General features: G+C 38.1%; 1 protein-coding gene across 2 annotated transcripts in view; it reads left to right on the top strand.

The window, feature by feature from the left end:
- The first annotated feature begins 895 nt into the window (after positions 1-895).
- TCF12 (transcription factor 12) overlaps positions 896-14,901 on the top strand; it is a 30,008-nt gene continuing 16,002 nt past the window's right edge. For both annotated transcript variants that reach the window (XM_009877425.1, XM_009877426.1), the window contains exons 1-7: positions 896-995; positions 2,121-2,260; positions 2,575-2,719; positions 4,253-4,317; positions 8,480-8,558; positions 13,159-13,232; positions 14,161-14,232. In XM_009877425.1, the coding sequence (XP_009875727.1) occupies positions 968-995; positions 2,121-2,260; positions 2,575-2,719; positions 4,253-4,317; positions 8,480-8,558; positions 13,159-13,232; positions 14,161-14,232 (603 nt within the window). In that variant the 5' untranslated portion in view covers positions 896-967. The remainder of the gene's footprint in view (positions 996-2,120; positions 2,261-2,574; positions 2,720-4,252; positions 4,318-8,479; positions 8,559-13,158; positions 13,233-14,160; positions 14,233-14,901) is intronic.

Below are 14,901 nucleotides of genomic sequence, written 5' to 3'. Positions count from 1 at the left end.
TTATATTGACCAAAGTACTGGTATGAAAAAATAGCAATGCTTAGGCCAGTTAACGTTATACGTAGGGTCCTTGAGTCTGTGAGTGCTGGCTTTGTTGGTTTGACTGACTTACTCCCGAGTATGCTTTATCGTAATTCTTCGAGTTACTGCAGTGAAAGACTTCTAATCGTTGTATTTATTTGACATCTTACAATTTTTAACTTAAGAAAATTAATTGTTTGCTAGTTGAGAAGAGTCGTTCCAGTGTTGTCACTGAAAGCAAACAGCGTGGTGCTACACTGAAAAAAAGAGTCATGTCGGTTTTCTTTAATGCTAGGCCAGTGTGAAAATAATTTGCTTGATGTCGCAATTCTAAGAAGATTTCTCAGGACTTGTGTTACATATACTTTTGATGACACTACGAAGGCATCCACGTTTCTGAATGGGTGATACAGTGGTTGCTTTAAAATCTTTCCATTTGTTACTGGATGTTCTTTTCCTTTCTGATTGTTGGTATGCCAGCTAATTAAATATTCAAACAGACATACAGTTGTTGTAAAATAAAAGTTGTTTGGGGCCCAGTTGTTTTATCTTGGTTTTTTTTTATCTTGAGCAACAAGTCTGTGCGAGTCATGCACTTAGAAAGCAAAATCAGCATTCAGGCTTTTATCAGGCCACCTGGCTGAGTTGGCACACCAGAAAGTGTGTTGTTAGGATCATTCTACTGTAGTTCCTCTGTACTGTGGCAACTTGCTAAAAAGCAAATAAAACAAGGGCAACAAATGCTGCAGCTTGCTACACTGTTCTTTTTTATTTGTACTTTTTATCTGTGTCTGTATGCTCATAAGGGCTTTTTAATGCATGACACCCAAACTTTGCTAACTTGCTTTTATTGTTCTCCAATATTTAGGTGTATGCACCATCTCCGAGTTCTGATGATTTCAACAGAGAATCTCCAAGTTACCCGTCTCCTAAGCCACCAAGCAGTATGTTTGCTAGCACTTTCTTTATGCAAGGTGGGTAAAATGACTTTATATGGATAGATGTCACTTGTCCTTTAGGTAGAAACCTGCAGCCAGCAGCTGTTGTACTGAATGAATGTAACATAAATGTAACATGTGGGCTAGAACCTGCGGTTAGGTTTTATATACTTTTAGAACAGTTAGATGAAGGGAGCTGTCTGTTGATTTAAAGTTTTTCTCATGACGTTAATTGCTGACTGAAATTTAAGGGGATTATACACTAGGCCAGATGGACAGAATCCCCCATCCTTTGATTTGTAGGGGCTTCAGAGCAGCACACTGGAGTGATAGAGAAAAATGAGGTGAGGCCTTCTTGACTGTGCTGGAATTCAACTGTGCAATATCAGCTAACAGTCTTAAGTTCTCAAATGCTTGTATATCCAGCATACCAAGAAAAGAAGGGGTTTGCGTTGAACGAAACGAGACCAGAATTCATTTCCTCAGCCTCACATCATACAATTAGCTTGTACTGTTGTCCGATGAGGTTTTGGAGCATATTGAAAGCATAGGCTGTCGATATGGGATTTACAGAGCACTTCAGCTTGTGCTGCAGAAGGAGAACTGCACTGACATGCAGGTTTAAGGCTTATGTAATGTAGTCATTTAAGTTACTTAAATCCGCTGTTATGACGAGGTTTTAATTTTTTATGGTACTAAGGTATTTTAGACCTTGCTTTTTTTAGGTTAATAGATGTTTTGCACTCTGTGTTTATGATGAGTTCTGCTTAGTCAAAATTCTCTTACCTCCACCCCCTTTATTATTATTTCTTTCACTCTGGAATTTTTATCAGCCCTCTTGATATAAATCTGGCCTTACTGAAGGTCTGTGTAATTAGCAGAAGTACTTGGTATTTTCTCAGCTGTGGTTGGATTGTATTTCAGCTATAAAGCCTCTGTTGTTTTTTTGGGTTTTTTTATAAATATAGCTACAGTGTGGTGGCATGGAAATAGAAGATGCAGTGTAAACTGCTCGCCATTTCCCTGCTGATGCTAGTCTGAGTAGCTAAATTCTGTATTCTTTGAAAAATAATTTTGTAAAGGAAACTAGAATTCAGTACTCTTCTTCATTAAATGTGTTTTTCTGTTTTTCTTTTTTATTTAAAAAAATAATAAAAAAAGATGGGACCCACAATTCTTCTGACCTCTGGAGTTCATCCAATGGCATGAGCCAGCCCGGCTACGGCGGGATGCTGGGAGGCTCCTCTTCCCACATGTCCCAGTCCAGCAGTTATGGTGGCCTGCATACACATGACCGTTTGGTAAGATACGCAACGCAGGTGAATGTTTTTGTACTTGTCTATGGAGATCTGATTTACAAGAATTCAATTCTCCTTTGCCACTCGGGTATGTCATTTAAAAAACCAGTTGTCAGAAAATCACAAACTTACTGTGTTCATTTCCTTTCATTTATGTCTGTTGTATAAATAAAAACCTGTGGCTGTATAGGGGTCTGTTCAGAGGATGGATGGGTTCCTTTCTTTATTAAAGAGCTGAATGTTTTATATTTGGTATCTGAAAATATCGTTTATTTAAAGACTACTTAATGTCTTATGTCTGTTTCTTTTCTCTCTAGAGCTATCCCCCGCATTCAGTCTCACCTACGGATATAAATGCCAGTCTTCCTCCAATGTCTAGCTTCCATCGTGGCAGTACCAGCAGTTCTCCTTATGTAGCTGCCTCACACACTCCACCTGTCAATGGATCAGATAATATTCTGGGTAAAAAGTTCTTCCTGTTTTGTTTTGGTTTTGTTTTGTTTTGTTTTGTTTTTTAATTTTACAAGAAAATGAAATTCAGAGCTGCATGACACACAAAATTAGTAAGATTTAATTTATGGGAAGCTTGTAGATCAGGGATATCGCTCTGCTGTGACATTTCTGTCCTCAGCACAGCTGAGATGAGGCAAAATGTTTTGCAGTCAGCTTAAGACTTCCTGGTTTACTTGCCTTCACAGCTACACCTGTGCTCAGGAGGTTGTATCCATCTAACTTAATGGCAATTCTACTTCTGCGCTTTAGTATGTGTACACACTCATACAGGTAGTTCTGGTGTTAAGAGTTTTCAGAGCTGCTGTATTACCAGCGTACTGTGCCAGAGAGAGGCAGAAAGACTATTTCTTAGGGGAGCTTGATAAACTGCCTCGTAAATTCCTCTCGTAACTGATTTAGAGATTACTGAGCAGCCGCTATGGTGGCTGGTTTAGTCTCTTCTGAGCTTACCTAGGACGTGTGAAATGCAGGATAATCGTCAGTTCCTTGCATGTATTTGCACATCTTAAGTTACAATTTGTAGGTGACCCTTGTCAGTTCAATGTGATCCAAACTTCATTTTAAGTAAGTGGAATTCAGTTAGTTTTACTGTATTGGCTTTGATTTGGAAACTGAGATTTTTAAGCAGAACCCAGTTCATGAATCTGCATGGGAAATGGAGGCTGGAAAAATCCAAGTTTGCCAGAAACTTGAAACAGCAAGTGTTACATGATTTGGATTTCTGATCAGAATGGCTTATATGCACACTAAATATTTTCCCTTTGGCATTAGATGTTGATAATTGGAGAAGGGAGATTCAGTTCTAACGGGCTCTCTCTCACTTCTACAGTAAAGCTGGTATTTCAGAGGATTCAGATCCTTTCTGTGTTTCCAATTGGCAGGACTTCAGACCTGCTCTTGGCTTGATGGTGTGTGGAGCAAAAGGGCACACAAAGCTGCTGACGTGCAGCTAAGAGCAGGGGTGACAAAAAGCTTGGTGGATAAGAGCTTTTCGGGGATTTTCTAGAATAAAGATGAGAGCACAGAACAGGGAATTAGAGCAGGGGAGAGCAAAGAGACACACAAGGAACTATTCAGTGAATTTGGCTTTAAGAATTAATGAAACGTGCAGCACTTCAAGGATAACAGTTCAGAAATGAGCCTCAATAATAAAATATTTTGATTTTCTTTTCTCGTTTCATTTAAAATTAGTGTGTGATCTTAGGAAATAATTCAGTCTTTTATCTAACTGCTTTCACTTGTTGGTCCCTTAAGTTATGACAGTGTTACTGTGTTTGAGTTTAAAGAGGAGAGCATCTAAATTTAAATCTAATTGTTTTAATTAAATTTTTTAGTATAATGAGAACTGATTCTGTTGACACTGACTTCCTCAGAATATCCATTTAAAAAGTGGTTGCTCAGTTGTACATGATGAGTAAAATAATAAAAGTAACTAGAATTTCAGCTTTAAAAATAAGTGTTGGTTTGCTTTCCACATTACAGGAAACAGAGGAAATGGTGCTGGAAGCTCACAGACAGGTGATGCACTTGGAAAGGCATTGGCATCTGTAAGTAGCACTTAGAATATTCAGATCTGAAAGACGTGTTTTGATCTTGACATCCATTATTTATGTGTTCATTCATTTTATAATATCAAATCAGTTGTTTTCATATGTCAAGTTAAGATAATGTACAATGCTACTATGTCATATACTAGACAAATGCATATAGAAAAGCAAGTGGAAAATGCTGTTATTTGTAGAAGACTCATTCTGACTTTTTTCAAATGATCAGAAAAACAAGGGCAGATAACAGTTCAGGGAGGTGTTTAGAGTACGGTTTGACTTTTTTCTGGTAATGTTCTAGTTAAAGTCAAATATTTTTAACATTACTCTTAGAACAGATCCTGCCTCAAGGTTTAAAATGTTTTCTCAGTGGCCTTATAAAACTAAGAGGTTATGAATGCTGCGTTGTATAGCTATAATTTATGGAACAGCCTTTAAAATTCTGTATATGCATGAAGTTTTAGCTCTTGTTGGAATAATACAGATAATGTAAAACATTGCAAGTATCTTCAGTCTACTGTAAGCTCTGTTTGCATATGCACGCATGCAGCAATTATTTTTGCATTAATACAATCAGATGTACTTTTTATGAAACAGTAATTGGTACAGTAGAGCAGAAATTTTGATGTCAGGAGCACTTTGTATTTCTTGTACGTAGCAAATAGGGAAGCTCAGTCTGATTTAAGAGATAGAAATGACTACTTTGCAGCCCTGAAAGATGGTTCCTGGGTTGGATTCTGCAACCCTCACCTCATACCAGTGAATGCGAATGTGCATATTCGTGCAGATCCTGTTAGCCTTGCATCCCTCAGAGGGTCATATGTTAAAAGATTACCAGATCTGATAATGCCTCTAATGTCCATATTGGGTAGGAGAACTCTGACCCGCCTGCCTTTGAGGAGAAAAATGTTGTCCCTGCTGCTTTGGGGGATTCAGCAAGGAGATAACAATTCACAAGTCCAGAGGGCAGTTGAACACTCTCTTTTTGTCTGCTTGAGACCTATCAGAGGAGACCTGGGATCCTTTTGACTCCTAGAAGTAGTGATGCTTGCATACTTCAGGCTCGTCATGGCTGTGCTGTGCGTGTATTAGGATGTCTGCTCTCGGCAGCCTGAGCAAAATTTCTGTTGTAAATTGGACGCGCTGGCCAGTAGACCTGCAGGACTTCATGACGTTTTCCACTGCTTTCCCTTTTTAAATTACTGTCTCGTCCTTTCAGGTATTTTTGCCCAAGTAACTAGCTGAAAAAAAACAGGCTGATGTTTTGAGGAAAAACTCTAAATATATTGTGAGTGGAAGTGAGGGCAGAAATGTTTAATCTTAACTGGTGGGTGGGCTCTGGTTGTCATAGAAACTTGTTTCTGTCATCCCATGTTGTTGCTTGGCAGGAGCAGCCAGGTCATTCCATAAATCATTTCTGTCATAGCTGATGGTGATGCATTCCATCTGCTCTATCAGTGCATGCCATAGTCTGCACACTTCAAATCCCTCGCCTCATCCATCTGCTTCCCCCGCACCCTGCAACACGCGCGCACCCTGCACGCTTCGTGTGCTCTCTCGACGAGGAGCACCACGCGCAGCCGTGGAGGGAAGTGGTCTCTCCTGAAGGTGAAGCTGGCACACATGAATTTTCATGGCTGGTAAACCGAGGATATTTTTCCATTTGAACAAAGTTTTAATTACATACTGCGATTGTCTTGACTTTTCTTTTTTTCCTCAACTAAGATGATGCTATATGCCTTTCTCTTAGGATTTTAAATGCTACTGCTCCAACTGTTGAGAGGAATTTCTGTTCTAAGATTCTGTTGATGTACATCTCACAATAGGCCTTTCATGTGCGAAACATCAGAGGATACGACATTTGTTCTTCAGTTTAGGTATTAAAGACCGTACAGAATAGTATGTGATTAAACATGTAAGGCCAGATAATACATTTGCAAAGGTTCTTTTATTTTAGGTTTAAGCCTGGATAATTGTGGTCTTAATCTCAGGGTAGGCAAGAAAGAGAATTGTACATGAAAGTATTTACACAAAGTTCCCAAAGCCCTGTGGATTATGCATTAGTTTGGATAATGAACTAGTATAGATAGAAGGAAAAGAAAATCTGGGTATTCGTGCCATTTCTAATGTGTTTCCCTGAACGTTTGCCAAACAATAACCCTTTAAGATTGTGCCCATGGAGGGTTATATGGCAGGAGAAACATCTGGTTTATTTCATTGCCTAATGCCAAATCAAAACACTTGGTCTTTAATTTAGAGGAGATCAAACAGGAGGACTGTTTAACTTCGTTGATTATATCAGACCTCTTTGTGATAACTTATGTTTTGATTCCTACCTCGGAACTAGGGTAAAGGCCTTTGTATGGTCTCTTTACGGTCTTGGTAGTTAAATAGCCACTGGTCCCCTCACAAAAGAAAAGAAAATGTAGGGAAGTTGACTTCTGAAAGTAATTCATGAATTAAGTTTCTTTGTTGCTTTAGACTCAATAACATTAGCATAACAAAGCCTAACTGAAATGTACACTGTAGTGTTTAAAAAATTGGACTAACAGCTCTGAGGTTTGGCTCTGCAGGCTCTCAATTGTGCAGCTTTTGTCTAAGAGCCTTTTCATTAGACCCTGGCATATTGGCACCCCGCTGACTGGAATGGACCATGACTGATAGGAGGAGGAGTCTCATTTGTTGCAGTAAAATGAGTCATGTTACCGTTTAAGCCTGGCAGAAGGTGTCAGGGTTGTTCATCATTGGTCATTTAACAGCGCAGCGGCCAAGGGCTGCATGCAGAATGAGGTCTGACCTCATGCTTTGGTTCTGGCCTTGGTGTAATGTAGGTTTTCCTCCTTAAAAAACACAGCAAAATAAAACTGGCAGGTAGAGCGCTGGGGAAAAAAAGTTTCAAAGGAAACTTCACGGCCTTTGTTTGGACACCCTTTTAATTTTCTGTATTTTATCTGTCTGGAACTCTCTACAGTTCTCGTACTGACACCTGAGATTTATTTTTATACTGATGTACGATGCATTATTTTCCTGCAGTCAGACTAGTTTGTTCTTTTAAGTATGTTTTTTTCTTAACATGTGTGAAAAGGAGGAGGTATTTCTGTTAGGGAGCCGATGGTCTTTCCTAAAGAAAAAATATGATAGATCAGGAAGGGAGCTTGTGGTCTTGCCAGATCCTGGTTTTGTCTGTTCAAAAAATACAATATGCAACTTAACCAAGTCCCAGCTTATTGTCAAATAAATGCTGAAATGTCATATTGACTGTGTGAAGAGACATCAACCAAGCTGCCAGTGAAGATTTATTTTTTTTTAATTGCCATCTGATGACTAACAAATCCTGATTGCTGCTCAAGTAAAACAGGTTTGAACTGATAACCTATCAGAATGTGTTCTAAAGCCCACAGTCTGTAAACCTATTCAGTTCCCTTCACAAAATGAATTTTCCAATAATCTTGAAATTTTAAGTTTTAATTAAAGTTTTAAGCATTACGTCTTCTGGTTTTATAAAGGCTTTTTAATTATATTAATAACGAAGAATGAATTGTTGCAAATAGAGATTTAGTATCTCAAGGGAACAATCAATATAGAAATACGAGAGAAAAAACCAGTATGTGCTGCAGTATATAGCAAGGGCAACAAAATTCCAGCTAGTTTTCGTTTGATGGGTACCAACAGTAACTAGAGCTGAATGCTTTCTTGGTGTTTACTCTTGTGAAGGATTAATGTTTAGAAGATGATGTGTTGACTGCTAACATCTTTTCTCTCTCTAAAGTTTGGGAAGTCATTATTCATCTGCATTTTCCTGAAGCTTTGTTTGTTATAATTATCTGTGTGCTGTTAATTCTTATGTATATTGCTCCCCTTCAGTGATAAACAGGCTGTGATTTCTGCTGCTGTTAAAGTGGAAGCAAGATGAGTTATACTTGTGTCGCTGTCAAGTACAGGTTGTGCTTATTTTGACATCTGCTTGAGATTGAAAGTGCTCTGGACATTTTTAGAGCCTTGAGTGTAATCAAGCAGAGCCATGATTGAAGGATCAAGTTGATTTTTGTTTTTTTAATCAGTCCAGCATCAAGAGTTAAAAGCATGAAAAGGAATTCTGATAGCCATTTTTAAAATTGTGTGTTATGACAGATATTAACATATAATCTCTTTTGTCTGTTGTTAGATTTATTCTCCTGATCATACCAGCAGTAGTTTTCCATCGAATCCATCAACACCAGTTGGATCACCATCACCTCTTACAGGTAGAGACTAGCCACTTGTCAATAACTTGTTTGTTGTTTTGAAAACATTAGTGAAATCAGCAGTAGCTTCCTCTTATAATTACCTGTTTACTTTCTTTGTTTTTCCATTGTACTAAACCCTGAATTATCAATCTAGACTGTTAAATATTTTGTTAGGAGCATTCTCTGAAATCCTGGCAAGTGGCTTTGAAAATTAGCTTATTAAAAGAATCTTTGAAAACATTGAGTGACTATATACTATGATAGCTATAAAGATACCTGTACGGAACTGTAGGATTGGAGATTAATAAGAGTGATGTAATTGGGTTGTGGGTTTTTTTAAAGCTCTGCAGCAGCTTTCAGTGACAAACATAGCAGATGTGTGTTTGCTCTAATGAAAATGCAGTAGGCTATGAGGCTACCCAATTTTTACACAGGATAGCTTTTCATTCATATCGTTCATGAAAGCTTTCGTTCTGTGGGAGAAGAATTTCTGGCATTTTTCAAAATAAATGCTCTGTGTTGCAGCCACCTCTGTCACCTGTGCTTTGTGTGTTTGCAGTGTGAATGTGGGAAAAAGCATTCCAGCGTGGAGATGAGCTGTGGGCAGCTGCCTGCAGCTATTAGTGGGTAGTGCAGCTTTCACAGACACCGTGGCCTCAGCTGTCTAGTAAAAGTTGAACAGCTGTTCTCCATATAGAGAGGACTGTGAAAGCTCCATTGACTTAAATTTGTTGTTTAACAAAGAACTAGAATTACAAGCAAGATGATGTAACTTTAACCCTGTTCTTTCCTATAGTTCAATTTGTTAAATTATTTAACATCTATACAAAAGTCTATTTTCCTGTTCTGTTTAATATATCCCTACAGGCTCCTGGCTGTTGGTCACTTCTATTGCAACAGCATTTTACTTTTTTTAAAAAAAAACAACAACAGCAACAAAAACTTAGAGAAAGGTATACAGAATGAGCTTAACTGAACACTTATAATCTAGATTAATAAATTAGTAAAGTTATTGCATGCAAAATGCAGTCACATACATATGTGTGTCAATGTGTATATCTATGTATAACGTCACTCGGAAAACTTTGATCATTCATACTTAGCTCGTGTTTAAAGGACGCTGTTCTGGTTTTCTGTGGACTTAATGGATTAATGAATATCTGATGTCGTGTACCTGAGCAGCTGCTTTGGGCATTGTTTTTCTATAACCAAAAATATCCATGTTGCACTGAGTAATGATGGGATTAATGGGATTTTTCATTTAGTGATTACAAATGACAAAAAATGTTTTGTATTTCCCTGTTGTACTGAAAAGGTAGATCAGACCATGAAGCTGTTGTTATTATTTTCTTTTTAACATCAAAGCAAATATTGGAAATATTTTGTAGCTGGAAAGAAAGAACGTTGACTGACATTTCGAAGTATCTAAAATTTTAAAGATCCCAATTGGAGTTCCCTGATCAACTACCACATTGAATTTTGTGTAAGCATGAAAGAACTAACTGATTTCTGATTTTAGAATACAAATCTGAGGTCCCTCAAAATTGGCTTTTCACTTTCCTGTTGATGTCTTCGTCTATTGGAACCTATATCAAATGTAAACCTCTCCAAAATTTGTGTTCCTTATTTTGGGTTTTGATGGCTAAAACATTTGCTAGATAGAAGCAAATAGTATTCTTCTCAGGCGTAAACTTAGCATCTGCTTTACAATTACACCCTTTCACCCCACCCCCCTTAATTCCAGTGATACAGAATTTATCAAGCCTTTGGTAAATTGCTCCAGTAGTTAATTACCTTCATTTATGAATCTGGACTTTTATCTTTATTCCCAGATGAGTCACTAAGAACACAGTGAAGCACAATGTAAAGTAATTACTACTATATTTATTGCTATTTATACTCCTGGTAGTCATTTTCTGTCTTGACCCAAAAAGTTATTGCAGATAAAACAAATATTTTATGTGTACTAAAATAATATATTTTGGAGCATTTTAGCCTTCCTCTTTTGCAGTTAGTTCTTCATTTATCTAACATTTTTATTATTAGAGATTTGACAGAGTCATAATTTACTTATCCTTGAATTGTAAATTATAGTAGGAGCACTCTATTTGCCATTTAAAGCATTGGTAGAAACTTCATGAGACGCTTCATGTTTGACTCTGGTTGTTATGACATTATGACTTTTTTTTTTAGTAATTGAAGTAAAAGCTTTGGGAAGAGCATGATGAGAACCCCCGAGTATTATGAGGCAATAGTGTCTCATCTTCTCTGCCCTCATTTAATTTCCTAATTTTGCATAAACATGCCCAGAGTTAAGCTTCCTGCATAGTTTTAATGATTGCGTGGATCTGAAGTTTGTGTATGGATCTGAGTGGTGGGAGCCTGGGTATTTTGAGAATCCATCTCCCGGGATCAGAGGGATTCAGAGGGTTCGGTCCGTTCTGAGGACGCCCAACCAGCCTCTGCCCCCGCTGCTAGGAGATGATGGGAGATGGGAACGTGTGTTTGCGAGAGGAGCCAGAGGATTAGTGGTGGGGAGACTCTGAGAACAGGAACAATACTGCAGTGATTACTGGTGATGACCCCTGTAAATCCTACAGTTGTCTGGCTTATTTGTTTTTCCATGCTGCTATGTTGGTGCTGCACTAAAAGCTGCAGTTGTTAATTGCGGGGCTTGTGGTGCCAGGATGCTTTTTAACATAATTGGTGGATTTCATGCACAAACTTCGATGAGGGGGAGCGGAACGAGGAGAGCAGGAAATCGGTGCCATCTGGCAACCTGTGCTGACATGGAGACAGGATATGCTCAAAGAGCAGCAGCATCGCTAGAGGTGTGGTTAAAAGCTGCAGGTTGCACTTGGGTTGTTGGTTTGAGGAGGTGTCGGGTGTTCCCTCTCCTGGTTATCTTTTTGTTTCCTTTGTGAGACGTCCCACTCAGTTTTGTGCTGGGCTTGTGTTACGGAAATAATGCCTTTTTCTGTTTAAAAAAAATCCCCAAACTCATCAGACTAGATGCACAGGCGTCAATCCATTTGCTTTCTTTCCTGAACTGGTTGCCTTTCTGCCTGATGTCCTGCTGATGCTTCGCTGTAGGAAGTGACGCACTCAGCCTTGTTAGTGGTGAGCGCTCCTTCCAGACTTGGCTGTGGTCTTGTCTCTGAAAATGGAGTTTTGACCAGACACAAATTTGAATATTACACTAAGCCAAAATATTCTAAAGTTGTTTCATTAGTGCTTTGCAAAAATAAGCAGGGCTTCAAGCATTATTCCCAAGTTCAGGAATGACAACTGTGTGGAGAGAGACTGCAGATGCAGAGTAGCCGTGTGAACTGAACATTGGTAGCTACAAACTTGCTTGCCGATGTCGTTATATTTTAAAAGAGAATTCCAGCACAGTTATGGCAGCTCTGGGCTTTTATGAAATTGGAGATGTTTGGCGGTCGGTTTTGGGTTTTGAGTTGTGGGTTTTGTTTTTTTTAATTGGAAAGGAAATATTTAGATATTTTAATAGCTATGCAAGCTGTGCTCTTTTTGTTAAATAAAACCCTTTCTTTAAAAGGTAACTACTTGCAGCTCTCCGAACAAAGGAACTGTAATGTTATTAAACCTTTTCCCAGTTTTCCAGACGTGCAGTTCTGGCTGTTATTGAAAGAACAAGCCCACAGGCTCTTCCTTTAATGAGCTGCTTTGGATTGTATGTCCATAATTTATTAATGTAATTGCTTTATTATTACATTTGTATGGCTGAAAGGAAGCTGTCTCTAATGGCCGTAGAATTTCATGTAGTATCTTTATAAAAGATGCATTATTGTTTGGTGAGAAAAATACATATTGTACTACTTCAGGCTTCGTTTTAAAAGTACTGCTTTATTAGTTATTTTATTTTACATGGTAATTAGGTATATTTATGTCAGATCAGAATAGATATGTATTTGAATTTGCAGTGTATAGGTAATAGGGATATAATTGTCGATTTGTTGCACAGTCAGTGATTCTTTAGCTGCCCGTTTATTACCTTAAATATATATGAAATAGCAAACAGGAATAACTTAGGTGTATTTACTCTCCTAAACTTGGAACGCATTATAATCTAAGATGCTATAGTGTAGAGCTAGACAAAATAAAGCTTTTAGATCTGGTTTTGTGTTTTCTTACGTAGTAGATAGGTGCCAGAAATGGGTTTCCAGTTACCCTTAATTCAGTGTCTGTTTGATTTCTTTAAGTATTTTTGTTGTATATTTTAACACTTATTAAAGATATGCCTGCACATACTGAATGTAATCTGAAGAAGAAAGAATTCAGCAATGTTTATGTGGTGACGCTGGCAGAAGGCAGGTATTTCAGATACAGTGTGTGTGTGTCCAGTCCACTTAATGTTCAAGTACTTGGAAGATGTCACTGCTTTGTCATCGATAATGTCTCTAACTCAACAAGCGCCAGGGTGTAAAAGTTATCCCTCAATAAGGCGGAATGAAAGAATTTGTCCTCCTTCGTGTGCCCATATGCTAGCTTACCTTTGTGCACAATGTGTTGATTTTAATTATGTTGAGAACTGTTGCATCTCTGCTTCCCACTTCGGCTGCATAAACCTGTGTGTTAACCTAGACAATTTTGACAGGTGCCAGTCAGTGGTCTAGGAGCGGAGGACAAGCCCCCTCATCTCCAAACTACGAAAACTCTCTACACTCCTTGGTAAGAGCTGTTGAAAGCCACATAGTACTTTTTACTTCAGAGTTGAAGGCTCGGTTTTGTATAAATCCTGCATATCATTACAGGCAACAGTAGGATAGCATTACAAATGAATTCTTTGCTAACAAATGGCCTGTTCACTTGAACAATATAAGACGTGCAGGGTGTGTCTTTCGCCATCTGTTCCTTGGGCATCAGGCTTCTGCGCCGAGGACAGCTGGTGCTAAAGCGCTGTTATGAGATTTTGGTACCTTTTCACAAATCCATAGCTAATTCTTATCTAAAGTTCAGTCTGGAGAAAAGATAAAGACTTCATGCCTGTTCATTTACGTGTCCTTCCCCCTTTCTCCCTGGAATGGCAGCCTCTTGTGCTTGTTTTCATTACGCTGCCAGGAAGTATTAGTGTATTTTATTTGTAATTATTATTTGTCACTGGGGAATGCTCAGTTATTAATTAATGAAACATTTTACAGAAAAACACACAGGAAATAATCTACAGCATCCTATATTTTCTTCTTCTGAAGATTTAACAGAGAATTTAAGTTACTGACTTTTCTCTTAAATTTCCACTACAGCATCAAGAAGGAAAGGGGAAAAAAATTGAGGGAATGTTTTGATTAGTTGATAGTATTTCTGGTCTCCATAGATGTAATTCCTTTTTTTCTGTCTAACAAGAATAAATTTTAGCTAAATCGGGTTTTTTTCTCTTCAGTATTTTTGCAATTAAATGTAGTTGATATGTACACCTTAGAATCCGAACATAACTGCAGTGTTAAATATTAGCCTTCTCTTACCTTAATATTATCGGATCTCTGTTGCATTAACTTGACTAACAATTTATTGCTGACATGCACATCAGCTGTTTCCTCACCTCTTTTTTGAATTAATCTTAACCTGTGCTTTGCTTCCTGTTCTGTCTTGACTTTGCCAGAAAAATCGAGTTGAACAGCAACTTCACGAGCATTTGCAAGATGCAATGTCCTTCTTAAAGGATGTCTGTGAGGTACTATTTCACTTTAGATGGTGCCTTTCTGTGTTTCAATTAATGCTTCCTTCGGATTCCCTGTTAAAAACTTAAATTAGTGTAGCGTGCGACCCATCTTTTTGACTCCAGCATTTTGCTATTTCAGTTTCTAGACAGCTGCAATGCCAGAATTGGTTTTGCTTTGGGGTTTTTTTGGTCCTTTCTTAAAAGGAGGACTTTTCTGCAGTAACTACAGAATTTGCTTTTATTTCTGAAATATCTAACCTGCTTAAAGACCTATTTTAGAAAAATAATAAAGTTTTTTGTCCAGTTTTTCTTGTAATACAGGTTCTCAAAACAGCCACTGCCTCTTGTAATTGTTGTTACAACATGGTGAGGCTGACTTTGATCATTCTTTCTCATCCTGTATTAGATAGCTGATTTTGTAGCCCTTCCTTTTCACTTGTTCATGCCATGTAATAGAAGCTGAGTAACATTAACCTTATAATAAGCTTCACTTTAAAAACTGCCACCTATTTGTGGAATGAATGCTATCTCAAGCAAAATCTCCAGATACCTTTTCTTTTTCCTGTTTGTTTGTAGCGCTGGTAGGTGCTTTCAGAGTCTTTTGATACCACATCTCATCTTCTGTCTCCAATATCTCTGAGGTAGAAGCTGTTAGAGTGTAACGAGTCTGGACTTACTCAG

Source organism: Apaloderma vittatum, unplaced genomic scaffold (assembly GCF_000703405.1).
Source record: "Apaloderma vittatum isolate BGI_N311 unplaced genomic scaffold, ASM70340v1 scaffold45059, whole genome shotgun sequence".
NCBI classification, from domain to species: domain Eukaryota; kingdom Metazoa; phylum Chordata; class Aves; order Trogoniformes; family Trogonidae; genus Apaloderma; species Apaloderma vittatum.
The sequence above is the reverse complement of the archived record's forward strand: the minus strand, read 5'-3'. Positions and strand labels throughout refer to the sequence as shown.